General features: G+C 47.7%; 9 protein-coding genes across 9 annotated transcripts; 5 read left to right on the top strand and 4 right to left on the bottom strand.

Moving 5' to 3' along the window:
• Nucleotides 1-275: 275 nt before the first annotated feature.
• AO090012000548 (actin-related protein 2) lies at nt 276-1835 on the top strand (the record flags this gene model as incomplete). Its single annotated transcript, XM_001727496.1, has 7 exons — nt 276-294; nt 367-413; nt 485-628; nt 706-931; nt 989-1554; nt 1605-1682; nt 1749-1835. 7 exons carry the CDS (start codon nt 276-278, stop codon nt 1833-1835), a joined length of 1167 nt encoding a protein of 388 aa, XP_001727548.1.
• A 1045-nt stretch (nt 1836-2880) lies between these two features.
• Nucleotides 2881-4175, bottom strand: AO090012000547 (DMT family transporter; the record flags this gene model as incomplete). Its single annotated transcript, XM_001727495.3, has 2 exons — nt 2881-3673; nt 3760-4175. 2 exons carry the CDS (start codon nt 4173-4175, stop codon nt 2881-2883), a joined length of 1209 nt encoding a protein of 402 aa, XP_001727547.3.
• Nucleotides 4176-5025: 850 nt separating this feature from the next.
• On the bottom strand, nt 5026-7409 carry AO090012000546 (putative MFS transporter; the record flags this gene model as incomplete). Its single annotated transcript, XM_023236533.1, has 10 exons — nt 5026-5240; nt 5318-5446; nt 5513-5695; nt 5933-6093; nt 6160-6266; nt 6321-6494; nt 6547-6764; nt 6829-6879; nt 6940-7024; nt 7083-7409. 10 exons carry the CDS (start codon nt 7407-7409, stop codon nt 5026-5028), a joined length of 1650 nt encoding a protein of 549 aa, XP_023091451.1.
• A 1443-nt stretch (nt 7410-8852) lies between these two features.
• AO090012000545 (aldo/keto reductase family protein) lies at nt 8853-9981 on the bottom strand (the record flags this gene model as incomplete). Its single annotated transcript, XM_001727493.3, has 2 exons — nt 8853-9370; nt 9447-9981. 2 exons carry the CDS (start codon nt 9979-9981, stop codon nt 8853-8855), a joined length of 1053 nt encoding a protein of 350 aa, XP_001727545.1.
• Nucleotides 9982-12347: 2366 nt separating this feature from the next.
• On the top strand, nt 12348-14165 carry AO090012000544 (GMC family oxidoreductase; the record flags this gene model as incomplete). Its single annotated transcript, XM_001727492.1, has 1 exon — nt 12348-14165. The coding sequence occupies one exon, from the start codon at nt 12348-12350 to the stop codon at nt 14163-14165; it is 1818 nt and encodes a 605-aa protein (XP_001727544.1).
• Nucleotides 14166-14795: 630 nt separating this feature from the next.
• On the bottom strand, nt 14796-15216 carry AO090012000543 (uncharacterized protein; the record flags this gene model as incomplete). Its single annotated transcript, XM_023236532.1, has 2 exons — nt 14796-14962; nt 15066-15216. The coding sequence occupies 2 exons, from the start codon at nt 15214-15216 to the stop codon at nt 14796-14798; spliced, it is 318 nt and encodes a 105-aa protein (XP_023091450.1).
• A 361-nt stretch (nt 15217-15577) lies between these two features.
• On the top strand, nt 15578-17026 carry AO090012000542 (uncharacterized protein; the record flags this gene model as incomplete). Its single annotated transcript, XM_001727490.1, has 1 exon — nt 15578-17026. One exon carries the CDS (start codon nt 15578-15580, stop codon nt 17024-17026), a length of 1449 nt encoding a protein of 482 aa, XP_001727542.1.
• Nucleotides 17027-18845: 1819 nt separating this feature from the next.
• AO090012000541 (aspartate/glutamate racemase family protein) lies at nt 18846-19724 on the top strand (the record flags this gene model as incomplete). The annotated part of the gene is made up of 1 exon (XM_001727489.1): nt 18846-19724. The coding sequence occupies one exon, from the start codon at nt 18846-18848 to the stop codon at nt 19722-19724; it is 879 nt and encodes a 292-aa protein (XP_001727541.1).
• Nucleotides 19725-20479: 755 nt separating this feature from the next.
• AO090012000540 (gamma-tubulin mipA) lies at nt 20480-22364 on the top strand (the record flags this gene model as incomplete). The annotated part of the gene is made up of 8 exons (XM_001727488.1): nt 20480-20487; nt 20567-20607; nt 20717-20829; nt 20906-20959; nt 21019-21201; nt 21290-21493; nt 21549-21635; nt 21687-22364. The coding sequence occupies 8 exons, from the start codon at nt 20480-20482 to the stop codon at nt 22362-22364; spliced, it is 1368 nt and encodes a 455-aa protein (XP_001727540.1).
• Nucleotides 22365-26434: the final 4070 nt, after the last annotated feature.

The raw sequence follows: 26434 nt of genomic DNA, 5'->3' as shown, positions 1-26434 counted from the left end.
GTCTCGGTGAGGAGTTGAGTAACAGTCCCCAGATCTGGGATTATCGGGCGTTCAGGCACCCAGGCATTCCACAACCGGGCAGCAGTGACGACTGACTGGACTGCACCGCCAGTCCGTCAGCCACGCATTCCCAATAACGTTGCTCTTTCTCCTTCCCCTCATATCTCGTGTCTCCCCAGTTTTTCCCCCACCCCTGGACTACATCCCCATGATCGCATTTGTTTGTTACTCTGGAATTATTTGAGCATTTACTATTGTGATTCGAATTGAACACCATGGCGGAAATGCCCATTGGTAAGCTTCAGCCTCCGCTCCTGACAGCTACTGCCTGGTGCTCCCGTCCCGTCAACTAACCCGTACATCCAGTGCTCGACGGAGGAACCGGTTTCCTCAAGGTCGGATATGCTGCGCAGGTATATCTTCCACTTGCACGACCCATGCAACACTCGAAGAGCTATCTGTTTACTTTGTTGCTATTTATTAGAACTTCCCCGAGCACCAGTTCCCCTCAATAGTGGGGCGGCCTATACTGCGAACTGAGGAACAGGCCGGCGACATTGTTGTCAAGGATATTATGTGCGGAGATGAAGCTGCCGCTGCCAGATCAATGCTTCAGATCAGCTATCCCGTACGTCTTGTCCCCGCGGCTCGTTGTCGCTCTCCGATTGTGCGCCTCCAAGTTGCTGATCCGTGCCCAATGGATAGATGGAGAATGGAATAGTGAAGAACTGGGATGATATGCAACACCTATGGAACTTTACCTTTTATGAGAAGTTGGGTATCGATCCCACCGGTCGCAAAATCCTCCTTACCGAACCCCCTATGAACCCTTTAAAGAACCGCGAGAAGATGGCCGAGGTCATGCTGGAAGGCTACAACTTCGGCGGTGTATACGTCGCTATTCAAGCTGTGCTTGCACTATACGCCCAGGGTATGTGCTAGGATTCCCCATGATGCGGCAGCGCAAGAAGCTCATGTGGTCTATTAGGTCTTAGCAGCGGTGTGGTTGTCGACTCCGGTGATGGTGTCACGCACATTATTCCGGTATACGAATCCACCGTCCTTAACCACCACATCCGTCGATTGGATGTCGCGGGTCGTGATGTCACCCGTAACATGATCGCCCTCCTCCTTCGCCGCGGTTATGCCCTAAACCGTACGGCCGACTTCGAGACTGTGCGCCAGATTAAGGAGAAGCTTTGCTACGTTTCCTATGATTTGGAGTTGGACAAGAAGCTTTCGGAGGACACAACTGTTCTTGTCGAATCCTACACTCTCCCTGACGGTCGGGTCATCCGTGTCGGAAGTGAGCGTTTCGAGGCCCCCGAGTGTCTCTTCCAGCCGCACCTGGTGGACGTGGATCAGCCCGGTATCGCCGAGATGCTCTTCAACACCATCCAGGGCGCCGATGTGGATGTTCGCTCTAGTTTGTACAAGGCCATCGTGCTCAGTGGAGGAAGCAGCATGTACCCTGGTCTGCCATCACGACTGGAGAAGGAGCTGAAGCAGTTATGGCTCACACGTGTACTGCATGGAGACCCGGAGAGGCTGAACGTATGTCTAATAGCATCCTTTACAGGAGATATACGCTAACTCTCGTCCAGAAATTCAAGGTGCGGATTGAGGACCCGCCAAGACGGAGACACATGGTCTTCCTAGGCGGCGCTGTCCTTGCTAATTTGGTAAGTACTTGAACCCTATCCATACTTCTACTCAACTTAGGCTCAGGTCGTCTAACTATCTCTCAGATCGCCGACAAGGAGGATATGTGGGTCACCAAGCAAGAATGGCAAGAACAGGGTGCTCGTGCCCTGGACAAGCTTGGGCCCAGATAAACGTAAAACCGTTGTTCACGTCTTTCCCCTTTTTTCCTAATCTATTTAAACACCTTCCTTACTGCCCATGTACAGCATCCTCTTATCTCTGGGAGATCGCCCTTGATGTTCATGTCATATAGGGATCTAAGGACAGCGTGCACTGCGCCCTACATTTCCTGTTCTTGTACCTAGTATAGAGAAACCAAGCCAACTTGATCGACTCTGCCGAGCCTTTTGCATTGACGCCAACGCATCTAATCGTCGAATGTATAGAAGTAGTATGTGTATTGCATGGTGTGTACCCCCGTGAAAGAGAGAATTTTCAGAACTCCCCTACTCCTATACCCCGAACACAGCACTTTATCCCATTAAAAACAAGAAAGGGAAGAAAAGTACAAGACAAAGAACGAGAGTAAAAATGTACATTGACGAAGCAAAAAAAAAAAAATAGGGGAAACCTCGAACACTCTAATCAACACCGCCATGTAACAAATAAGAAAAGACAGTAACCAATTCTATAATATAACTCAATCAACGAATGGTAATAAACATATAAAGTAAGCAAAGGAGGTAAAGGTAAGGCGGCAAGGTATAGAAAGTTAAGACCGGGGCTTTTCAGAAATAAAGTAAAAAACCGAAATAACAAACAACGAACAGAACATAACCGGATCTATCCGGTTCACGAGACATCGAGGGATCTTAGTCGTCGCTGTCGGATTCCACTTGTTCGTTTTCGAGACACTTTTTCCTCTCCTCGTTCATTTCGCGGTAAGTACTCCAGCTTAGGAGCAAGAAAGCTGCGATGATGAGGACACCGCCGATGATGGAGGATGTGGACAGGGGTTGGCCTGTTCGGAGCCAGTCGACGATGGCGACCAGGAAGATGGTGAGGAGAGAGGCGACGGAGGAGAGAACCGGGGAAGTCAGGGAGATGAGGACTAGGAAGGATCCTGAGAAGGCTGTTTAGGTGAAGTGAATGCATGGTTAGTGTTTTCTTTCTTTGTGTCATTGTTTCTTGGTATTCCCTTTGTGGTTTGGTTTGGATTGGTTTTTGGTTTTGGTTTTACTTTGGGGGTTTACTGGGGTGGGTTTTCATTATATATGTGGACTTACTGGCATTGGCAGCGACGGAGATGAGGAGCATCCAGGCGGTTTCTCCGGTGGGCCAACGGAAGGTTTCCCAGCCTAGGATGTGGAGGACAGGCAGGGGGATCCAGAGCACGAATAGAGTAAAGCATCCGATCAGACTGCCGAAGGTGTTTGCGAAGATCATGCTGCGTCCGGGACTGGTGCCTTCCGGCGGGCAGGCGTACTTCTTATATAGTACCTCGTACAGACCGTAGAGTATACTACCGATACCGATGATAAGATTGCCCAAGAGCCTATTGTTTACTTGACCTTCTCCTTTACCCGGGGTGCCATCCGCATGCTTGCCTTCGTCTCTATCTCCATATGCCACCACGAGAACCCCAACAATGGCCACAATTACGGCAAATACCTTATCGAAGCGAAGCTTGTCTTTGAGGAGTGGGATGGAGAATGCATAGGCAAAGAAGGCGGAGCAATTATAGATGGCGGTCAGGTCGCTCGCTGTCGTCATATTGACAGCCAAGTACCATGAGCCACCGGCAACGGTGAGGGACATTGTCACGAATGCTGTGGTCTTGAGCATGTACGGAATCGGGGAACGGCGGGAGGTTACGTGCATATCTTGAGACTCGACCATCTGTGCGGTCGTGCGGAGGAGGAAGACATGACGTCGCCAGAATGCGTCCCAGGAGAGTTTCCTCTTCTGCAACCGTAGAATAAGGAGTTGAACTGGCCAGAGAAGGGACCACGAACCGTGTGTAAGATAACTGCGAGTCAGTCATGCAGCCGTCAGCCATTGAACAGTAAGGCGTGGGAACCAATAAGAAGTGGAGATCTGAACAGCGCAACCTACAGCATGCAGTAGGGCTTATCCCAGCCCAGTTCACCGGCGATATATACGGCAGTCTCGGTCTGTATCACAAAACTCGCCAAACTCAATAGGAGAAAACCGGATGCAATGATGTATTTTCGCCGAGTATCCTGCTCTGCGTTATGTTCCGTGCCACTACTCCTGACTGTCGGCCTTCGTGTATGGTGGTGCAGCATAGGCCTGCCTTCCGAAGCAGCACCATTACCGAAGCTGGCATTTGATAATCGCCGGTGCTCATCTTTTAGTAGCGGTTGTTGCGCGCGACCGTCCGTCACGGACCGGTGCATGGGGGGTCGATTCGTGGTCATTTCCTCATCGGAATCGGGGGCGTCGAGAACCGGCTCGGTGTCCCTGACCTCCTCCTGCCCCAACAAGTGCGAACTATCTGAAGCCACCATGTCTCAATCTTCCGCAATACACAGAAAATAGGAAAAGAGTAAAAACCTTCACTCAACCACTGGATCCTGTGCGCAGGAGATCCAACCGGAAAAGACAAAGGTAAGGGGGTTGTTCAATCAAATCGAAGGTTGGCGCTGCTTTTAAGTCGACGGATAGAGTAACGAGGGGAATGCCGAGGCGGACGCAGTATCCTCCATAGAATTTATACAAAAACGAGAGAATCGGACAGAAATCGAAGCATAAGGATCGGAATCGGTATCTACCACTTTCTCGAGAGAAGAGTAGTTTAGGAGATTTTGGTCAGGGACCTGCAGCTCATAAATAACAAAACCGCCAGGGGATTGTTGCTGCTGCGGCCACGTCTGCGCCAAGTATTCGGGTTGAGTTTCTATATGGTAATTCGAATGACGGGGGAGGAAGAAAAAGAAAGGTTCTGAGTTTCGGTACTAATGGCGCAGGAGGCGGAATGACACCATGTAAGGGCGGAGGGGGACTTGGGAGTTTATGGGAATTCAAAAGGACAGGACAAGTTGAAGGTCAACTCAAATGTAGTACGTGAGCCTTTTGGCCGTCTGCAGCGAATGATTCGAGGATTCCAGGAACGGGGTTGCCCGCTAAGCCCCTTGGGGTCGTGGCGGGACAGCCACACGTGATTCCCGGTGGGGACGCCTGATCACTTTCTATATTTGGCCAGGAGTCTTGGCGGGTTTGACTAATCTGCGTCAATGGCCCGAATCGGTAAACTGAAGGAGCATAAAACAATGACCATGCATATAAATTATTCCATTCTAGTCTCCAAGGCCAAGCATCGATTACGTTTCCTATTAGTCAAGTCTTCATCTTAACTCGTTAATGCGCAAACCGAAAATCTAATCGCTTATTCCCTGTATCCTTTGTGGTTGCGATGTAGTCAATTCTCTGCTCCTCCGTCATCCCCGTCCACTTCCGATCTCGGTGACGGTTACGCAGTATATAGTAGATCTTGGTCAAGGCGTACACGGCGATGTTGGTGCAGACCAGAGCGAGAAGCACTCGGTTGCCCTGCACATAGCGAGGAGCGTCCCCTGGAATGGTTGCCTAATTAGCCAAGGAATTCGAACGCCATATCCCTGGTGAATGGCTTCGGACTCATCACACTCACAATCTTGATAGACATTCGACGCGATTATCCCGGATAGCTGCGTGCACATATTATACATAGCCGCTGATAGTGCCCGGGACCGCACGCTATTGGAGTTGCGAGAGTTCCATCCCGCTTGGAGTGCATGAGCTAGGAACATGTAGCTGTTAGTCTGGATCTAATAGAAACGGCACCGGGTGGAACTATCGAACATACGACTGGGGAACGAAAGAATCAAGGTCAGGACCGTCCACGCAACCCATCTCTTGGTCTGACTGAAATCGACCACATTCATATAGATAAGCATTGGGAGGGTCCAGACTTGGGCCACAGCTCCCATCCATGCAAGGGACCCGAGGATCTCAGCGGCGTAGGTAAGAATGATCCTAGTTAAAATCCCTATGACCTGCCCATTGGTCAGCAAATCACCAGGTACGTAGCTCTATAGTGGCATAGGGTTTGGCCCACTTACACTGCATGGAATGGCGAGTAGGATGACATTAAACTCCCCGAATCCAAAATCAGTCATTAATAGCGTAAAGTATTGGGAAATCGTTGCTGTTCAAACAATTTAGGTTAGTTAGGTTCCACACTGTATGCTCAGTGCAGAAGTGCTAAAGAGAGCGATATACTCACTATATGGCACCAAGAAAATAAGACCAATCATGTAGAGTGGCCACAGGTCGTAATCTTTGAAACTCTGCCACACAAGTTTGGCTGTTAAGGGTTCGTTGTTTCCCATAGAGCCCTTGCTTGGGTCCTCGCGAATAATGCGATTGACCAGAATTATTTCTTCCCTATCAACCATATCCAATTAGTGTCACCCTTGCACAGGCGCGAGGTCCAGACACAGGGAGAATTACCGCTCCGTAAACCAGCCCTTTTTGCCCCGTGCCCAGCTCGCCGTCTGTGTCACAGACGGTGGTAGGAAAAGAAAAGATAGAATGGCGAGAAGTAAAGTGAAGGAGCCCTGCAAAACAGTCAATTTTTCGTAGGGCATATATCAAAAGGAGAACGTACTAACCTCGATTAAGAAAAGCCAACGCCAACCAGCCTGGCCAGCATAGCCACGTAGGTGCAGTATGCCATACGCTAGAAGCCCTGCTAGGACGTCCGCGACTGCCTGTGCAGAGTACCAGAACCCTAGACGGATAGAAAGCTCATGATGCTTATAGAAGTAAGAGAGATATAGGATCATCTGCATCTGTAAGTGAGAATCTAAGAATATTCTAGCAGCCAGAGCCACCTACGGTAGGCGTAAACCCTCCTGAGAACATACCAATCAAGGCCCGACAAACCAAGAAAGATGTTCTATCCCGCAGCCAGAACTGACAGAGGGCTACCAACGACCAGGAGGTCATTTGTATGGGGATCCACCGATCGACGCCGATATATTTGCCAATAAGCTGGGCGGGAATCTCGCTTAAGAGATAAAACAGCTTGAAGATGGTATTTCCGAGGTTATAGTCTGAAAGAGTTAAATTTATCAATCAGTTTGGATGAACCGCATCTGGGAGCTTGAGTATGCTAACCATTCCTTGATAATCCGAGATCAGATAGGAAATTATCGGCGTTGGCTTGCTCTGTGCGGATACAGTTCTTTAGATGACGCCAATCTTATCTGTAACGGGTCAGGCACGTACGGATATTCGAGCGATCAAGCTCCAATGCTGTCATCATCATGCATGCTAGTACCATGATTCGCATGTCGAGCCTTCTGACAGCTTTCTGAATGAGGGTCAGACTGCACCTATACTCTCCCATATGGAATTGGGACCTAACTTACATTCTCTTCACCCCATGTCCATCTTGCTGATGGGTCGAAGCGGTGAGCGTTTTCCCATTCTGGTCGGGGTCTATATTCGGAGATAAGTTCAGGATCGTCGAACACTGACGGCTGGGTTGCGATGGCATTTGAGTCATGGCTTTTCGACCGCTGGAACCAAAAGCGGCGGTCGTCGGAGGTATCGCCAAGCGTTGAATCATCAGAGGCAGTAGTAGGCTTACTAGTCAAGATGATGGGGTTCTTTTCAACGTCTGATGATTTTGAGGAGTCAGATTCCACCGAGGCGATGGCATCCTTCTGCAGTGAGCGAGCTATGACAACGGGCATTTTAATCCTATTAGCAACTGGCTCAACTTCCCGGCGGTGCTGTTGTTGTCTTGTTCGATTTCGCACAGGGTAAATATGTTTCTTTTATAGCCTTTCACCATTTATTATGAGTGATAATAACTTTATCCAAGCTCAAGGGGCATCACTTGTGTGCAAATGCCACCATAGCTTTCCGCCACCAGTCCCACCTGGCATCATGAGACTTCGAAATTCGATAATTAGACGTTGGAAAGCGGTGCAGCTTCAGCTGTCCGGCAGTCCGGCAATCGTGGAAGCCTGGAATCTCTTGGGTAGGGTCCAGACGCTACTGGATACTGCTGAGCATGTCTTCATGGCTCAGGCATCACTAGCCTATGCTAAGGTGTCACTGCGGCATTTTTCGTCAAGCACGTTTTGCAGTGGGGAGAAATGGAAATCCCGACAAGCACTTCGTAGTATCCAGGCTAGCCTGTGTTTACAATATTGATTCATATCTTCTATTCAATTGGCCGAGCTCTTCACAATCATCAGAAGAGTAACTGTGACCTCCGCAAATGTCACGGCGTGCGATGCCTTGCAGTTCTTCCTACTGTTAGCATCCTGCGCAATATGTTACATATGATTGTTACCAGCAGTTACTTATCTGGAAGCGCTGCAGAATGGCCAATCGGTCGAATTGTCTGGTTCGACATTTGTAGATTGTCACATTCTCCACGTTACTTCAACCACCTTCCTTGCTTCAATTCGAATCGAGAGGTTGTTCACTACCTCCCGCAAGGGGGAGACAAGAATGTGCTTTCCAGGCCATGCAGTATGTGAGGACAACCAGGCAGGCGAAATTAAACCAAGTTATTGGCAAAACTCGAGTCTCTGCGAAATTTGTTGGAATTCTAGAGGAGAGTGAGGTAGTAACCGAGCATTTTGCGCAAGGACGATGCACACGGTTCAGGTGGAAGAGATGACTACTTTTTGGTGGCAGGAAAAGAAGTCACATTTCACTGATCTGGAACTTGTTGGAATGTAAGGGACTGAACCAGTGACATACTATTGTCGTTGTTATTTCTTCCTTCATGTTCGTTTGAGTTGAGGTATAGATAAAACTTCTAATGTCCGCAGTATGGCCGCCACTCTTACAGGCAGAGATATGTACTCACCTCGTGACCTCAAGCATCGTTGGATTTTCCGGTCGTAGAAGCTCAGGATGCAAGTATCCTTTTACATGTTGCAGGGGCCTAGTCCAGCCATCTCCTACGGCCTAGAACCATACTGTGGAGCTAGTACCTGGCGTGGAAGTTGACTTGGCAACTGGGAAGGCTTTGTGGCGGTAGTTATTGGATTGATTTTAGTTCCTTTGCGTTCTAGAACTACTAGTAGTAGTCTATCCTACGCGCCAAAAATAAAAGACTAGAACACGCCACTGAAACACCAATCAAGCGCGTCAAAGAGAGCTATGGATAGGGTGCTCTACGCTGTTGACTTTGGGCCAAACAGGGCCTGCTGGGTGTTATATGTGTATTTCAGGTCGAGGTGCCAATAGTTCGGAGCAGTTGGCTTAGAGATTAACCACGCCTTATCCAGCGCTTCAACAACTTCTTCAGGCAGGGGGCCTTTTTGGACGTCTTTGAGGTTACTTTCCAGCTGCGCGAAGCTGCTCACGCCAATGATAATTCCGTCGCGGCCATTGTCTGTCATATTGAGAGCCGAGTGATGGTGAATCCAGCGAATCGCGGTCTCGGGAAGTGTCAGGCCATGCTTCTCGACAACAGGCTCAATGACTCGCAGCGCATCGAATGTTGCATCCCTAAAATAGCGTTTGCGGTACAGGGCGCCACTGATCGATTTGTCGCTGTACCTTCCCTCGTCAGGGATGTCTTTTGTCTTATACTTACCAGATAAGATACCGCCGGCAAGGGGGTTATAGACTACGATATCAATGCCATAACGTTTGCAGGCGGGGACTAGCTCGGTCTCAATCGAACGTGCTACGGTAACACCGGTCAGTACCATTCAAAGAAAGGGAAACCGACTGTAGATTCCTTTGGTATGAGGCCAACTCACTAATGGCGTTATACATCGCTTGATATATTGTCGGTCGCACCCAGCCTCTCTCAGCACAAAGAGTAACGATTTCTGCGACCTCAAATGCCGTGTAATTACTCAGACCCAGTTGAACAAACTTTCCCTCTTTATGTAGCTTGTTGACTTCCTCAAGAGTCTCAGCAAAAGGAACTGACCGATCAGGAGCATGAAGATAGAATATATCGACCTGGTTCGTTCCCAGCTCCTTCAGGGAAAGCTCAAGCTTCTCACGGAGAACACTGGGTTTGTGTTCGCCCGGGTTATGAGGATACCATTTCGTTGCCAGAGTTAACCCACGCTCTTTCCATTTCGCCTGAGCTGTAAAGGCCTCCTGCGCCCCTCCGACGTAAATCCTAGCCGTGTCGATTTCATTGAATCCCTGCTGTTGGAAATAGTCCAGGCACTTGTTGAATTCTTCGAGAGACGTGATCCGAGCGCCCTTAGACTCATCGGGGCCAAACGTCATAAGACCAAGGAGGGCCCTTGGCAAGGGGTTTTGCGCGACCAAAGGCATTGTCGAGAAATAACAGGGTTCTGCGGGGTATCCGGATCTCAGTCACGTCGAACAAACACGTTTACCGTCCTCAGCTTGCCGGCTGGCAGCATAACATACCTTGAACAAATTTCTATTGGGTGTTATTCAAACGGTAGGGGAAGTGCCTCGTCCAGTAAATGTGCTTGCGGGGTACATGTGGTGGAAATGTCGGAAATACCGTAGTGGAGATAAGTCTTATATGACGTGATTGGACCAACTCCGGTACTCGATCTCGGGAGCATTCCGAAACTTCAACGATCTGCATATCATTGCTCTCTATACTATTATCTCTGTAAGATTAAAAGTATTGCTTGTTACAATACTGGTAGTGTATCCTACTGTACCCAGGTCACCTGTTTACGAAACATTCGGATTGTGTGGTTAATTAAACACAACTTGGTGGATATATATTGTGGAAAGGATAGTATTTAAGAAGCTGAATATATCAGCCAGCAACTTCCAGCAAATATGGTAATTCATGCTCAGTACTATCCATATATGAGGGATTCGATCTCCCTCTACAAAATAAGTACCATATATGCTGTTCCCTACAAGAAATATAACTGCGAGTTTCCCGGTGGGCATATTTACGAATACAAACACGTACTATAGTGAACTACGACACATTAAACGAAGGCAAATAAGCTCTGTAGATCTTGAACGACTGTAGGGATGAGGGCCTTGAAAGATAGCGGTGGTTCGGTGGGGGTGTTCGTACATCTTTTCCTCTCCAGAATACCTGTTAATCGGATAGAGCATATAGCCTAGAAATAATACGGTGATGACACCCTTGCCACAATGGACCTGGAAGTTCCACTCTCAGCTGCTAGGTTCGTCTGGTGTTCCCTAATTTCGGATCTTCAAGTTACCCACTGTGTGGTTTTCACTATATAAAAGTTCGAAAACTGCCGATAGTCAATAAGTATTTTATATTGCCGCGATTACCTTTACCTCAAAGCGAGAGCTACGCGTTTCTGTCCGCGAATTTACATTTCGCTGGAACACTCATTACCTTGTGACATGAATAAGCTGCTCATGACGATATATATAATGTTAGCTATAATTTAAAGTTTCACCGATAATGATACATTCATAGTACATTGCTTGGTGAGATCGTAAAGGGAGTCTAGCGGCACAAGTGCATGGCAGTCTAAGATACATTATGCGGTGGTAACAGACAATCTTGTCCTAAATACCCTTAGCCATCTAGTCTATATAATTAACCAAAGACGTTTATTTTCCCTCGTGAATATGCTCCCAAAGCACAAATACTTTGTATGTATGGCTGATCGCGTCGATCAGATAAGATAAGGGTTTTTAAAGATCCCGCTATGGAAACTTGGCGTCCCACTTGAACTGCTTGTGGGACTAAGAGATGATCGACGTAAGGATTTCCAACCCTAGTCTCGTTTATTGCAACGGTTGATCCATGTTTACCAATCCCACTATCATTCCACATAAACAATAGGTGGTTTCGTTCCACAAGACGCCCCTACGGCCATTTCGGGACTATGTTGGTCAATTGAATGAGCAGCGTGTCAAGAGACATGGTACATAGGCCATACCTAAACTCGTGCGTCTTCACACAGTGAGAACATAGAGGCCACACCTAATGTATATATGACATATGTACCCCGTGAACAATCATAGCGATTCACTAACTTGTTTCATGAGAGACTAAGGGAAATTAGGATCAGCGGTACCCTACCATTTGGCAACGGAACCTCAAGCGTAAGTAATCAGGAAGTCACCTTCTGTTGCTGACATTTGCCTCGGTGCTAGTGGCATCGTCTGGTATAGTTCTTAGAATTTAGGCTAAACAGCTATTATTAATGTATATATATGACACAAAATCTTCTCAAAACGTGGTTCACTAGGTAGCGGTCAAGGTCTTGGGATATGGACCCTTGGGGCTGAAGCCTCGCGGCCACTGGCGCCAAGACGAGTAAATTGTTTTAGCTTAATAGTGTCCTGGATTAGTGTTTTAAGTTTCAGTTTAATGTTTGAGTTAGATGGCGGTAAATCTACTTTTACTCTAGTAGAATCACCCTACCTATTCCAAGCCCTCTTAGATCCTGGGTATTAACTTGGCAGGGTTCCCAAGGAGTTTTAGGGAGGAATAACAATCTATCATGTGAGCTTTAGATCCGTGGTCAATAGTTGATGCTATACTAAGGGATCTATGAGCAGGAATGAGCATCTTTGGATTTCTGCATAAATAGCGATCGTAGGACAACCTGTAAAGGAGCCAAGTTATCGCACGATCTATCCGAAGTCCAACTTAGTCATTCTTTTATCCATTCACTTCTTTTCTCCTTTCGTTCTTTGATGTATTTTCTTTCAATATGAAGTCTGCGATCTTCAGCCCCATTCTCTTCTCTCTGGCTTTGGCCCAGAACTACTCACTTGAGAAACATTTCGATGTTCAATCCAGTCTTATTTCCGACCCTAAGGAGGTCTCCGAGAAGACCTTTGATTATGTCATTGCTGGAGGAGGCCTGACCGGTCTAACAGTTGCGACGAAGCTGACAGAGAACCCCGATATTGAGGTTCTGGTTATTGAAAAGGGATTTTATGAGTCCAACTGTGGAAGCATTGTTGAGGATTTGAATGAGTATGGCGACATCTTTGGTACTGATGTCGATCAGGCCTATCAAACTGTTCCGCTTGCGGTCAACAATCGCACGGAGTTGATCAGATCTGGAAACGGCCTCGGTGGGTCGACCTTGATCAACGGTGGTTCCTGGACTCGCCCAGACAAAGTCCAGATCGATTCTTGGGAAAGGGTATTCGGAAATGAGGGTTGGAACTGGGATAGCCTCTTCGAATATATGAAGAAAGCCGAACACTCTCGCCCGCCAAACGAAGCTCAAATCGCCGCCGGTCACTCTTACGATCCTGCTTGCCATGGAACAAATGGCACTGTTCAGGCAGGCCCTCGAGATAATGGCAAGCCATGGTCTCCTATCATGAAAGCCCTTATAAACACTGCTTCAGAGCGTGGTGTTCCGACACAACAAGATTTCCATTGTGGTCATCCTCGTGGTGTCTCCATGATCCCCAATGCTGTGCATGAGGACCAGACTCGTTCAGACACTGCACGTGAATGGCTTCTCCCCAACCACGAACGCCCTAACCTGAAAGTCTTAACCGGTCAACGAGTTGGAAAAGTTCTGCTCAACAAGACTGAATCCGGGGCTAAGGCTACTGGACTGAACTTCGGTACCCACAGAAAAGTCAACTACAATGTGTATGCGAAGCACGAGGTCTTGCTTGCAGCTGGATCTGCAATTTCCCCCTTGATCTTGGAATGGTCTGGTATCGGCTTGAAGGATGTCCTTAGTGCCGCCGGTGTTGAGCAGGTTGTTGACCTTCCAGTTGGTCTCAACATGCAGGACCAGACGACTACCAACGTCCGCTCCCAGGCTCAGGCTTCTGGTGCTGGGCAGGGTCAGGCGGTTTACTTTGCTTCTTTCAATGAAACCTTTGGTGACTACGCTCATAAGGCTATGGAGCTTCTTAACACTAAGCTTGACCAATGGGCAGAGGAAACAGTTCGCAATGGTGGTTTCCACAATGTGACAGCCCTTAAGATCCAGTACGAGAACTACCGCGACTGGTTGCTCAATGAAGATGTAGCTTTCGCGGAGCTTTTCCTTGATACTGAGGGCAAGATCAACTTTGATCTATGGGACCTTATTCCCTTTACTCGCGGTTCTGTGCACATCCTCAATGGCGATCCCTACCTTCACCGCTACGCCAATGATCCCAAGTTCTTCCTCAACGAGTTCGATATCCTCGGCCAGGCCGCCGCCACGAAGCTTGCCCGCGAGCTTTCCAACACCGGTGAAATGAAGAAGTACTTTGCTGGTGAGATCATCCCCGGTGACAATTTGGCATACGATGCCTCCCTGGAGCAGTGGGCGGACTACGTGAAGGAGAACTTCCGTGCCAATTGGCACGCTGTGAGCTCTTGCTCGATGATGTCCAGAGAAATGGGCGGTGTCGTCGACTCAGCCGCTCGTGTGTATGATGTTGAAAACCTCCGTATCGTTGATGGCTCCATCCCACCGACCCAAGTATCTTCGCACGTCATGACCATTTTCTATGGTATGGCTCTCAAGGTTGCTGATGCCATTCTGGCGGATTACTCCAAGAACTGACAGGCTCCCTTTGTACCGTTGCGATTCCACTGCGAGGGAATCAACTAAGCATTGCGTTTCGGAGGTCTACTTCTTCACCGAGTCTTCTCTCTTTCTCTTTTCTGATTCTTGTATGTATAATTATATCATTCATTCCTGTGTCTTGTCACACTTTCTTAGATAACTACAATTTTGGCATAAATTCTATAATATAAGATCGATAGTTACTACTTGATAATTTATCTTCGTCTTTTGTGAGATTGGTGCGTCAATCGCTTTCTGAAACGAAGTAATCTACCGCACGGTTTCACCTTTCGCTCACTAGATTAGTTGTTCTACTGATTTGTCTCCGATTGATCAGCGGGTTCTCCATGTTCATATCCGGTATCGCTTCCTTCAGGATCATAATACCTGAAATCGCACACTAGAAACTTAACAAACCCGAAGATCACGGAATGCCCAGCCACAAGCGGAGCCGACGAGAGGTTCCATAAAGCCAGGACAGTAGAGCGTACCTTTCATTCTGTCTGTTGTGGACAATGTACAGTATCGATCAATCCATTGATAGGCAATAGTGAGAAGATAATGCAAAGAAAATGCCGTACCGATCTACCAAGTACATGCACAGAGAGTCTTCCGTGGTGGTGTGAACTAGGGCTTGATGGAAATGTAGGACGATCTTATCTGATCGACATCCAGGCTACCTTTTTCTTTCCTTCTTCCTCTTTTCTTGGCTTTTTCCTCTTCCGGTTCATTTTGAATCCTACACTGTCGCTCTCCCGCTTCCAAGTCGCCAAGAGCTTGAGCATGCATTAATTCTGCAATATATTTGCCTTACTAGTTCAATATCTATATTATACTCTACGGCAATCTCTGTATATTAATGGTATGTGTCTCATTTCATATTCGCTTTAAACAAACGGATGCCTAGTGCTGTGGATTTATTGGAATTCCGGTCGCCTGGGATTTCTTGGTTAGGAGGCATAGTTCCGTTCTCCGGTCGAAACGGGCAGCTCCATAATCTCTTCATGGCAATGAGCGACCAGATACAAATACCGGTGAATATCAACATGAGACAATAAAGTTCTGTAATCTTGGAGCCAAGCAACCAGGCGTGTTTACCTGTGACAGGGGAAGCCCTGCCGAGGGTGGAGATGTAAAGAACACTAGAAGGGGATGACCCTGCCGATCACTGTATACAATATGTTTCAGTGTCCGCAAAGTACTATAGACCTTGCCTATATAACAGGCCTCTTTCTTCCTGCAATTTGTGAAAATCAGTCTCTGGACACAAACTACATTCCTTACTCTACCAACTCGGGCAGGTAAAGGTACGATCGCTTGAATATCTACCAATCCAATCGCTGAATGCCTTTTCCTAGTTTCATGAGCTGACAGAGTGTGGTGTTAGGTATAGGTTCTTTCTATTCGAAATGGTTGCCTTCGGAAGCATGCGGCTTCCTCTTCTGTTGCTGTTGCTGAACGTAACATTTGGTTCGGCACACCACTGGTTCAACTGGCAGTATGAGGTCGGCTGTGAGTCCGATACCTTCATCGCGCCGGCAGATGAAAAGGGTGTTGCTGACTTCCTGAAGAAGGAGTTCCCCAAGCAATCCCACATCAAGGTCGTCGGTAATGGCCACGGTTTTGGAAACTTGACTACCTGCACGAATAAGGGCTCCACGAACAAAACTTCTCACATCGTCAGCCTGACCAACTTGAAGAAGCTTGAAATCAACAAGGACATGACTGTCACCGTCGGTGCTGGCTGGGATGTCTATGATCTGGTGAATGAACTTAAGGAGCACAACCTGTCTTTCAACTACCTCGGTGCTATGCGTGTCCAGAACATTGTTGGTGCTATTAGCACTGGTACCCACGGCACGGGCCAGAACATCACCAACATGGCAACCCAGGTCGTTTCTCTCCGTGTTGCTGATGCTCGTGGCGAGATCCGTACTATTGACGCACACAAGAACGCCGAAGAAATGAAGGCATTCCGTGTCAACCTTGGTGCTCTCGGCCTGATCACCGAAGTCACACTCAAGGTTCAGCCAACTCATTTCCTGAAGAAGACCACCAAGGTTCTGAACGCCACCACCGACTACACCAAGCTGTACACTGAGCTTGCGGATCTCTACAAGAAGCATGACCGCATGACTGTTTGGGGACCTCACTTCAACTGGGATGCCAAGGCTGAGGACTGGGTCATCGAGCCTACTTTCTACGCCAGCTGGTGGGAGCCAACCAACTACACTGGCGTTCGCAACTGCACCCTCAACTACTGTGCTAATGGCTGCGGTGACTGCATCAAGGACTATATTTGCTACGACGAGACAAGCGATGCAGTATCGTGCCCTCCCCAGGGTATCTGCTCAAGCCAGTTCTACGCTGAGATTGAGCACTTCTTCCCCATGGAGCACTTCGTGGACGCCGCCGTCAACTACACCAAGTACCAGCAGGCACAGACCCCGAAGATGAAGGGCTTCGAGAACGAGAAGATGATCTTCCAGTTCCGTGCTCTCGGGGGCGATGACTCTTACATGTCCCCGGCCAACACCTACAACCTCGGCTCCGAGAACAGTGGTGTTTTCGCTGTCCTCGAGATTGACTGGATGCAAAAGGTGAACCACTGGGATACTTTGTACAACAACCAGAAGTTTGCCTATGACTTCCAGGATGAGTTCGGCTCCGTGTACAATGCTCGCTCTCACTGGAACAAGATGTCTCCCAACGATCCCAAGCACACCTTGGCTGTCTTCCCTAAGCTTCCTGAGTTCCTGAAGATCCAGGAGCGTCAGGACCCCAACTGTCAGTTCGCCAATGACTTCTTGGTGAGCCAGCTTGGTATTGAGCGCTGCCGGTCCGCGCTTAACCTGTAGTCTGATGACTACTTCTTCTCTTTTCATCTTTCTTCATTTCCTATTCTCGTATTCTTCACTTCTTTTCGCAGACAGTGACATGATGCTGCCTTTTCTTACCCTTGCCAACAATTTGCCTGGATGGTCTTTTCATTTCTATTCTTGTTATCTTCGAATGTTGTATTAGTACCAGATTCGATTCTTACATTTAGATTTCTTTATAGAAAATATTTTTTGCGAGTCATTCTTCGTTTCCTATTCTTGTTGTAAGCTATTGCAACATGTACTTTCAACCAACCAAACATACACTCAATCCTGTCTAACAACATTCGAATCATCCATATATCACACACAGCACCCCAGTTACAGCGCATAAACCTTTGCCAATCTAGACAAAACACGACATGATTCCAGCAAAATCTCCCACCAAAAACAACAAGCCACCACAAAACCCGACATACCGAAACCAAACCAACAACCCCAAAACAAGCATAATGATCCACAGCATACCCCAACCCCTATAAATACACACCAAACACATCCATAGAAGCCTAAACCATCGGCAAACACCACAAATTCTTATGTCCCCCCAACCAGCACTTGGTTCCATATGTCTTATAGCAGTCTTTGCTAACAATACCCTTAATATCTTCCAAGTCTTCGTTTTGCGTCGTTATCATAAACGTATACCCAGGTTTACCCTTCGCCTCTAATTGGATTTTGGCTCCGCACCAGGGACCATTTCCCTCCCAGTAGCATTTGGTGAACCTGTTGTCGAATCTACACTCGTCGGCGAGTGCGTATGTTGCGAATAGAACAAAGGACCAGAGTTTGAAACGCATATTTTCTTCTTATTATGGTAATAGGGGATTTTGTAAAGGAGGGTAAATGTTTTTTTTTTTTTTTTTTTTTTTTTTTCTTTTTTTGCGGGTGTGGTATGGGTGTGTCTAGGTTTTGTAGAGAGGCTCTGGCCTTCCGGGACAGTTGTGGGATAGATTCTCTGCGGTTGTATCAGGGAGGACTATATGTAGATGTAGAAGATGATTTGGAACGGTTGTTCAAATGGGTATCTATTTATGTTATGTAGTAGTAGACGGGGCGCCTTATATAGGTGAGCCAGTACAAAGGCTTTGTTGTTCTTGGAGTCTATAAAGCCATAATTAGACAATGGATCTTTGTTATGCTTAAAGTATGCAAACGTACTATGAGAATGGATGAGATGTAACAATCGTATTGTACAAATATTGTGGATTACGGGAAGTAAGGCCTGAGCCACTACATGATATGGTTCTTATAGGTAAGGCATGGGCGAGAAGTACTACAGGAATGTTCAAAGCACAACTATATAAAAAACACTGGAGAGAGGCGAAGATGAACGGGCCAGGGATACGATCGCCTCCGCGTCTTGACGCCCTTTTCCCCGGCCGCTGGAAAAGAGCGTCAAGAGGCTGGTTCAAATGGAGACCCCCGTGTTGACCACTGCACGGTAAAGTTATTCTGTTCAAGCCTGCTAGGATAGATTGGGTCTCTAGAGTAGGGCATGATGCTGAGGTGCGGTACAAACTCCGCTAAGCCACGACTACTATTGTGACGTCTTTGCTACCCGTTCACCTATATACCAACAAAGTCATACAGCTTATCGTGTTAATGACGGTCAATATACGGAGTACTCCGTATATCAACACCGTAGCCAAGCTCCCATTGCCGAGAAGCTAAGGCGGGGCACGGCTAGTCTATACCCTTTTGGTCTTCCCCTCTATGTGTCACTCAGAAAGGGAAATGATATATTTATTCTCCCCCGTTTAACTACTCTATCAGGTATCTATAAACATCTTCCAGAATGGCTGAACCAAGCAAAAGTCGGCTTAAGATCCTAATCATCAATCCAAATACATCCACGCACATGACGGATGCCTTGAAACCTATAGTGGACAACCTCGGCTTTGCAGATGTTCAATTTGACTACTTGACGGCTCCATCGAATGAGTCAGTCACCCTCGAAGATGGACGTGTAATAGAAGGCGTGCCGAGTATCAACTCCGGCGAGGACTCTGCTACATCAGCATTGCATTGCAGGCCCTTTGTGGAGCCCTTTATTCCCAAATACGATGGGTTTCTGGTGGCATGTTATTCGGCTCACCCTCTCGTGGGAATGTTGAAGGAAGCCATCTCGAAATTAGAAAACTCAGCTCTGTCAGTGAACTCGAAGCCTAGGAGGAAGTACGTTACGGGTATCTTCGAAGCGAGTGTCCTCATGTCGCTGTCCTTGGTTGGCTCGTTTCACATGACTGGAGGTTCGGGACTGCACAAAACGCAATCCAAGGACATGTTCGGTATCATTTCTACGGGCAGCATCTGGCGGGATGAGCTAAGCCGTGCTGTTGAAGCATTTCTTGTTAATTCTGATGAGAAGACATCGTCGACCAATCGTTTCGCTGGTGTAGAAACTACCGGTCTTACAGCCGTTGAACTGCATACCACCCCAGCTGAAGAAGTGAGAAGAAGGATCAGCGAGGCTACACGAAGACTTATCCAAGCCGCTCCGCACCCTCTTACGGCAATCTGCATGGGCTGTGCCGGTATGGCCGGAATGGAGGAAGCAGTGAGGGATGGCTGTGTGGAAGCTTATGGTCGGCAAGAAGGAAATCGTGTGAGAATCGTTGACGGTGTGGTTGCCGGTGCCGGGATGCTTGTTACGGCTTGCAAAGCAGGATTTTGAGGCCTGTGGATGATTAGCTTTCAAACCGTGGAAATCATGAGGTCAATTCTTCTTGTTCGGATTACAGTCGACCGGTGGTTGGGGCAATTTGTTTCTTGTTGCTGAGTTCACGTTGAACTTTATGAACAAACTCGGGATCATGTCACGCTCGCCAGCATTCATGTTTAGCGTCTGTCTATATTTTTCTCGCCACCGAGTCTTCTGGCTATGCACCCTATGATCCTGAGATTCTGGAGCGAGCGATTTCATACATATTCCCCCATATTTCCTAGTAAAACAGCTGATGTACAACTTTGGGACTACAGTTGAACAGCCCTTGCGCTGACGTAAATTAGGAACACCCTTGCTTTCACCCTCATAGCAGAGACACTAGGGATAATGTATAAAGATACGCACATTGGTCTCTAGCTCACTAGTGCTATATGCGTAAACTACTTGTCAATAATTCAGTGATATTAGCTGAACTCAATAAGGCCATCATCTGGAGCACAAAAGGGTTTCCTAGGGAACGTTAATTTCCACGTATTGCAGTATAATATCAGCATAAAGCTAAGTACTATCCACTAACTTTCAAGAATCCTTTATAAGCTATATTTAATGCTAAAGAAGTTCTGCTAAAGAAGCGTGGCATTTATAGTTCACCGCATGGATGTATACCTGAGGCTTCCACCACTCTAATTGTCACCCAATGTTTCCCCGCGGGAACGCGCTACGCGTACGCTAACCTCGACTACTTGCAGTGGTCAAGCACAAAGATGCCCAGGTACGTGCCATAACCCGACCGATCTGCTCTCGATCTCTAATTGTGAAGCATTAGCGACCGTCACTAACGAGGCGAGTAGAGAAATTATCACAATTCAGGCCGGCCAATGTGGCAACAACGGTATGGGATCCGCGATAACACACCACACCCGTCATAGCTGTGTCGAGACGACGAGGCGGCAAACGGATGAACCTCCCCGGCGATGGATAGCTCTGCTGACAGGTTATAGTCGGCAGCCAATTCTGGCAACAGCTTTGCTTGGAGCATGGGATAAGCCAAGATGGGAACTTGGAGGAGTTTGCTACCGAGGGCGGTGATCGCAAGGATGTCTTCTTTTACCAGGTATGAAAGCCGCTTTTGAGGATCTTGGTCTATGATGCTTGCGCGTGTGTGAGATGCTAATTTGGGGGCTTTTTAGAGTGATGATACCCGGTATATTCCTCGAGCGATCTTGCTGGACCTGGAACCTAGAGTACGAGTCTACCTCCTGCGACGATGTGACGGACATATGAGCTGAGTTTGGCGGTCTAGGTCCTCAATACGATTCAAACCGGTCCTTATCGGAACATCTACAATCCTGAGAACTTTTTCGTGGGACAACAGGGTGTTGGTGCAGGTAATAACTGGGGTGCTGGGTACTCCGCGGGTGAGAGTGTACAAGAGGATATCTTCGATATGATTGACCGCGAAGCCGATGGTAGTGATTCGCTAGAGGTATGGTTTAGGAATATTTGAGAATGTGGAGGAGTGGAGTGATCGACGTGGACTTAGGAACCCATGGCTGACGTTCGCTTTGTGACAGGGGTTCATGTTTCTGCATTCGATTGCAGGAGGTACCGGGTCTGGAATGGGAAGTTTCATCTTGGAACGGATGAACGATCGATTTCCCAAAAAGCTGATTCAAACATACTCCGTCTTTCCGGATACTCAAGCGGCAGATGTTGTGGTCAACCCGTATAATAGTATACTTGCAATGAGGAGATTGACACAGAACGCTGACTCTGTGGTAAGTTTACGCTTGTATTAGCCCTGTCTTGGTGGCAATGACTAAAGCTGTCTAGGTGGTTCTGGATAACGGAGCCCTTTCAAGGATCGTTGCCGACAGACTTCATGTGCTGCAGCCTTCGCTCCAGCAAACGAATCAGCTTGTGAGTGCTCTTCATCTTCAGAGGGGCCCGTGTCAAGCTAATTGTTCGTAGGTTTCAACTGTTATGTCTGCATCCACTACCACCCTCCGTTATCCTGGTTACATGCACAATGACCTTGTCGGGATCGTCGCTTCTCTTATCCCTACGCCACGCAGTCACTTCTTGATCACCTCCTACACGCCATTTACGGGTGACAATATCGAACAAGCCAAGACGGTCCGTAAGACCACCGTGCTTGATGTGATGCGTCGTCTGCTGCAACCCAAGAACCGCATGGTTTCAATCAACCCCAGTAAATCCAGCTGCTATATTAGTATTCTCAACATTATCCAGGGTGAAGCCGATCCCACCGACGTGCACAAGTCCCTGCTCCGTATCCGCGAGCGGCGACTGGCATCTTTCATTCCTTGGGGTCCAGCTAGTATCCAGGTCGCACTGACGAAAAAGTCACCGTACATTCAGAACACCCACCGTGTCAGCGGGCTGATGCTGGCGAACCACACATCGGTGGCAACGTTGTTCAAGCGGATCGTCCAGCAGTACGATCGACTGCGGAAGCGAAACGCTTTCATCGAGCAGTACAGGAAGGAGGCCCCATTCAGTGATGGATTCGGGGAGTTTGATGAAGCCAGGGCTGTGGTCATGGACCTCATTGGAGAGTACGAGGCGGCGGAAAAGGAGACCTACCTTGACCCAGATTCCGGGAAAGAGAAGGAGATGGGGGTATAAGGTAAACCCCTTGTTTGTTATTTGCTCTTCCTTCTCTTCTTTCTTTTGTTCCCTTGCTGGTCTATAATTATGATTTCCCAGGTTACCCGGTGTGTTTGACTGGCATCAGGCGTTGCAATGCAGCTGTTATTCCCTCTGACAACGATAATTTGGCGTGGATAATTATTTAGGGAGAAAATAATATGAAGCTATGAACTGTAGACACCACTCTGGTCCTTGTAAGAGTCACAATTTTCAGCATCGAGTGCTGTACGAATGGATGGATTTTACTTTCCCCACCCAATCAAATGGTGAAGTGTCCGTTCACCTGCGCTTATCGTCCACCCAAGATTGGGAAAATGATCGACTGTTCGCCTGACAGCTGTGGAGAAGGACCTAATTGAAGATGGAGGTGAGGGCTTTTTTTTCCTTTTCTCGTCTTTTTATTTCTCCATGTGTCTCGCCACCAGGAAAACCAGGATTCCAGTTCCCCTTGACCGCTCATCAATGTCTCAACGGGGCTAGCGAATATTCCAGCTACCACAAGTGACTAGGAATGGGATTATACGGTGAGTGTCGTGGACCTTTCTGGGTGGATAGTTGCAAGAGGACATCAGCAGTTGTCGTGCGAGGACGAGGCATTTGTGCCCAAGGTGAGGTTTTTAAAAAAGAGGGGAAGAAGCCTAATGGTATTTGAACCGATTTTCTTATCGGGACCGGGGAGAAGAACATCGATGGGGTGGAGATCTTGAGGGGTAAGGCAGGTCTAGTATATAGATCATGGAGCTACGATGTTGGCCGGTTTTTCGCTTGCATCTAGCAGGTTTCGTATTTCTTTTTTCTATTTCTTTTTTATTTTTAATCTGTGGTGGTTGTGGCCGTGCGTCGATACTAGTATATCCCACGAGCCATGGTGTATGGTCCGGAAGTCTATCGAATGGACGCTGCGATGGGAGAGCTGCTTGCAGGTGCGGAGGTGTGCATTAAAAAGTACTATAGTAGTAGTGGGAGTAGCACACCCGACCCTTTCCCAACATGTCTCAACTGGTCATGTCCCACCCAATCCTATCTTGTCCATACTAGGCATTCAATCCAGCTGTATCGGGGGTAGTATCGCCCATCTTATGGGTCTTTTTTTTTTTTGCAAACGTACCCACTCGCGCTTGATCATGAATCATGGAGGTATGTATGATCGAGTCTCCACCCGGATTTACCGAGAGCTCATACTCCGTCCACCAAGGTAACATCCCGTGTATACGTGAACGAAGGGCTTTCAACGCCGTACATCTCCTGCAAGGCATGATACGGACACGTGACCCGGGCCACCCCATGGATATCCCCTAGCACTAGGCAAGTAGACTTCACGGGACCAGTCAGGGTCACTGGATAAGGATGGCTCGGGCGAAGTTGCATCTGCAGCTTCAATTTTCGGGAACATGGAGGAGGCTCACTGGGTACACCGATGGTAATTCTGCTGAAGGGGGTTTGTCTACCTGGTCACTTACTAGGGTATGTACATACCTACCTGACTACTACATACTGCGAGGTGATGTGCTGTGCCAGCAAGCCGGAATGGCATGCATTGGCGCTGGATTATTAATTAGGTGCTGACGTTGCTTTTTTATTCTTTCTTTCTTTTGTATTTCACTAAAAGATTATTGGACTTATATATAGATAGAATAAATTTAAAAGGTAAGGTGGAGGGATAAATGGTACCTTTCACAAGAGGAGTGGATTATTGCGAGATTAATGAGAGCATCGGGCGACATGATGAGCACCTGAGGCGTGAATTAGTTAGTAGTTAGTAGTAGTAGTCGTCGTACCCCAGTCCCGGGACCATTCCTTAACCATTAGGTCCTCAATCAAACCACCACAAAAAGGGGAATCGTTCCCAAAGGAGTACTGGAAAGGGGGCAAACTGAGGGAAATCCGATGGGAACACGTCCCGAAGTTGAACTGTAATTAATTTAGAATTTTTTCCCTTTTTTATTTTTATTTTTTTTATTTCAACTATTTCCCTTCTATTTCCTGGACGACAATGCCTCCTTGGGATTATTTAAAACTTTAATGAAACCAGGCAATTCAGACGCCTGAGAATAGGATTTGAGTATATCGGGAAAACCTCGTGGTTTGGGAGCCTGACGATTTGCCTCACTGGAACAACTCAAGTATGCAGTGAACTATGGAAGTTTCTGGTTTCCACTTCGGATTTGCCTCCACTCGTCAGAGTGTCCCAGAGCAGTAAAATCCATCATGGAATTTTTTACACTTTAACAAAAGTCTGGTTACGGGGCTATACCGAAACGGGGGCCTGAGGGGAACTAGCCCCGAATGGGATTAAACGGCTACGACATCGGATCTGCAGTCGTACTGCGGATGGAGTCGTGACTCAGCAGGTCATGAATGAATGCCTCTTCCGTATAAATTGACTTTGACTGCACTGTCGCCGCTCCTTCTTCATCTTTGTTCTTCTGCTTATCTGTTCTTCGCTTCCATTGTCTTCCTCCGGTTTGTGTCCCCTTGCCGACTCTCCCGTCTTTGCCTTCCTATCTAACAAGTATATATATATAGACTCCCCGTCCTTATCTGCCTCCTTATCTACCGTCCCTTCCCCATACCTCCTTCTCGGCGCTTCAATCTCCCTTCAGGACGTCCACGTCACCCATTCATAGCGGCCTTGCCACATCGCTCTCTTGACTCCTCACTCATCACTATTTCCGTATAACGCCGGAAATTCCGTGAGTCGCTAGCAATCGTTCACAACAAGCCGTAATCCGCCTGCTCCAACTCGGCGCTTATCGGCTCTTCTCCGACGTCACCTCCTTATCCGGCTCCCTACTTGCCACCACCCGCTCAACATGGCTCCTCGCAAGCCCCGCTGCAACTTCAAGGAATGCAAGGAAGCAGCTCAGCGGATTGTCGGAGACTGCAGCTTCTGCAATGGGCATTACTGCTCTAAACACCGCATGCTAGAAGCCCACTCCTGCACTGGCCTGGAGGACTGCAAGAAGGAGTCCCACGCCCGCAACGCCGATAAGCTGAACAGCGAGCGTACCCATGTCATCAAGGGCGTATAGACGACGCCCTGGGGTCCTCGACTTTCACTCTCCTTTTTGAAACTTTTCCTTCGGTTCTTGCATCGCCATCAGCGAAACCGTTTGATTTAGCGCGGTGTTCGATTTGATTACATCATCGCCGTTGCCGGGTTCGTCCATAACCCGCCGTGGCCATTATCTTTTTTTCCATTTCAAACAATATCTTTGGGTCGGGAGGTGTTTTTTGTTTCATACTCTTGGTTTTGGTATATTTACTTTTTCTCCTGTTCCCGGTATATGCAAGGCGTTGACAGCTGTGGGGGTTTTGATTATACGTTTCTTTGAAGTACATTCTGCATGGGGTTGAACATCGTGTTTGGCTTTGACCGTCCAGTGGGCGGTGAGTGAGGACACGATGCGAGACTTCCTTGATCTTTGCCTTCTCCTTGTTTGTCCCTACCATTCTACTCTCTCCGGTCATACGCTTGGATAGATTGGCGGTTCGAGCTTAGGCCGTTCCGTCCCATTGGCGTGTCACATAGCCAAACGGTTTTAGGTATATACTGCATATTCCATCCGCCTATCAAATGTTCCTTGAGCACCCGACTACTTAGCGTAAGCGGCGTGGCCGCTGGTTAGTCGCTAGCGGGACCCAGGAGGTCTATAGCTCCGGCCAACGAGAATTTAGAACGTAGCAGTGTCATATGATTTTCACCTTCGAGTTCTAACGTGATAGACATTAAGAAAAAGGGAGCACCAGCAAAAAGGAAAACACAAAAATAAAAATCAAAATAAAAATAAAAAAGGCACATGACAACCATTGCATGAGGAAATTCTACAACCCTATAATATATAACGAACAAACAATAATACCCAGGATACATGCATGAACAAAGAAAGAAAAAAAAAACAATAATCCTAATAAGAATAATAAACCTGTCTTAACCGGGTCCAATCTTCGGCCTGCGAAATCGATCAGCCCAGACGTTTCATTTCCTCAAACGAGGCACGGAAAAAGCAAAAAATAATGAGATTCGAGATTCGGAAATGAGAACT

The sequence above is a fragment of the Aspergillus oryzae genome, chromosome 4 (genome assembly GCF_000184455.2).
Source record: "Aspergillus oryzae RIB40 DNA, chromosome 4".
Lineage (NCBI taxonomy): Eukaryota > Fungi > Ascomycota > Eurotiomycetes > Eurotiales > Aspergillaceae > Aspergillus > Aspergillus oryzae.
Note: the sequence above shows the minus strand (reverse complement) of the source record. Positions and strands in the feature narration are given on the sequence as shown.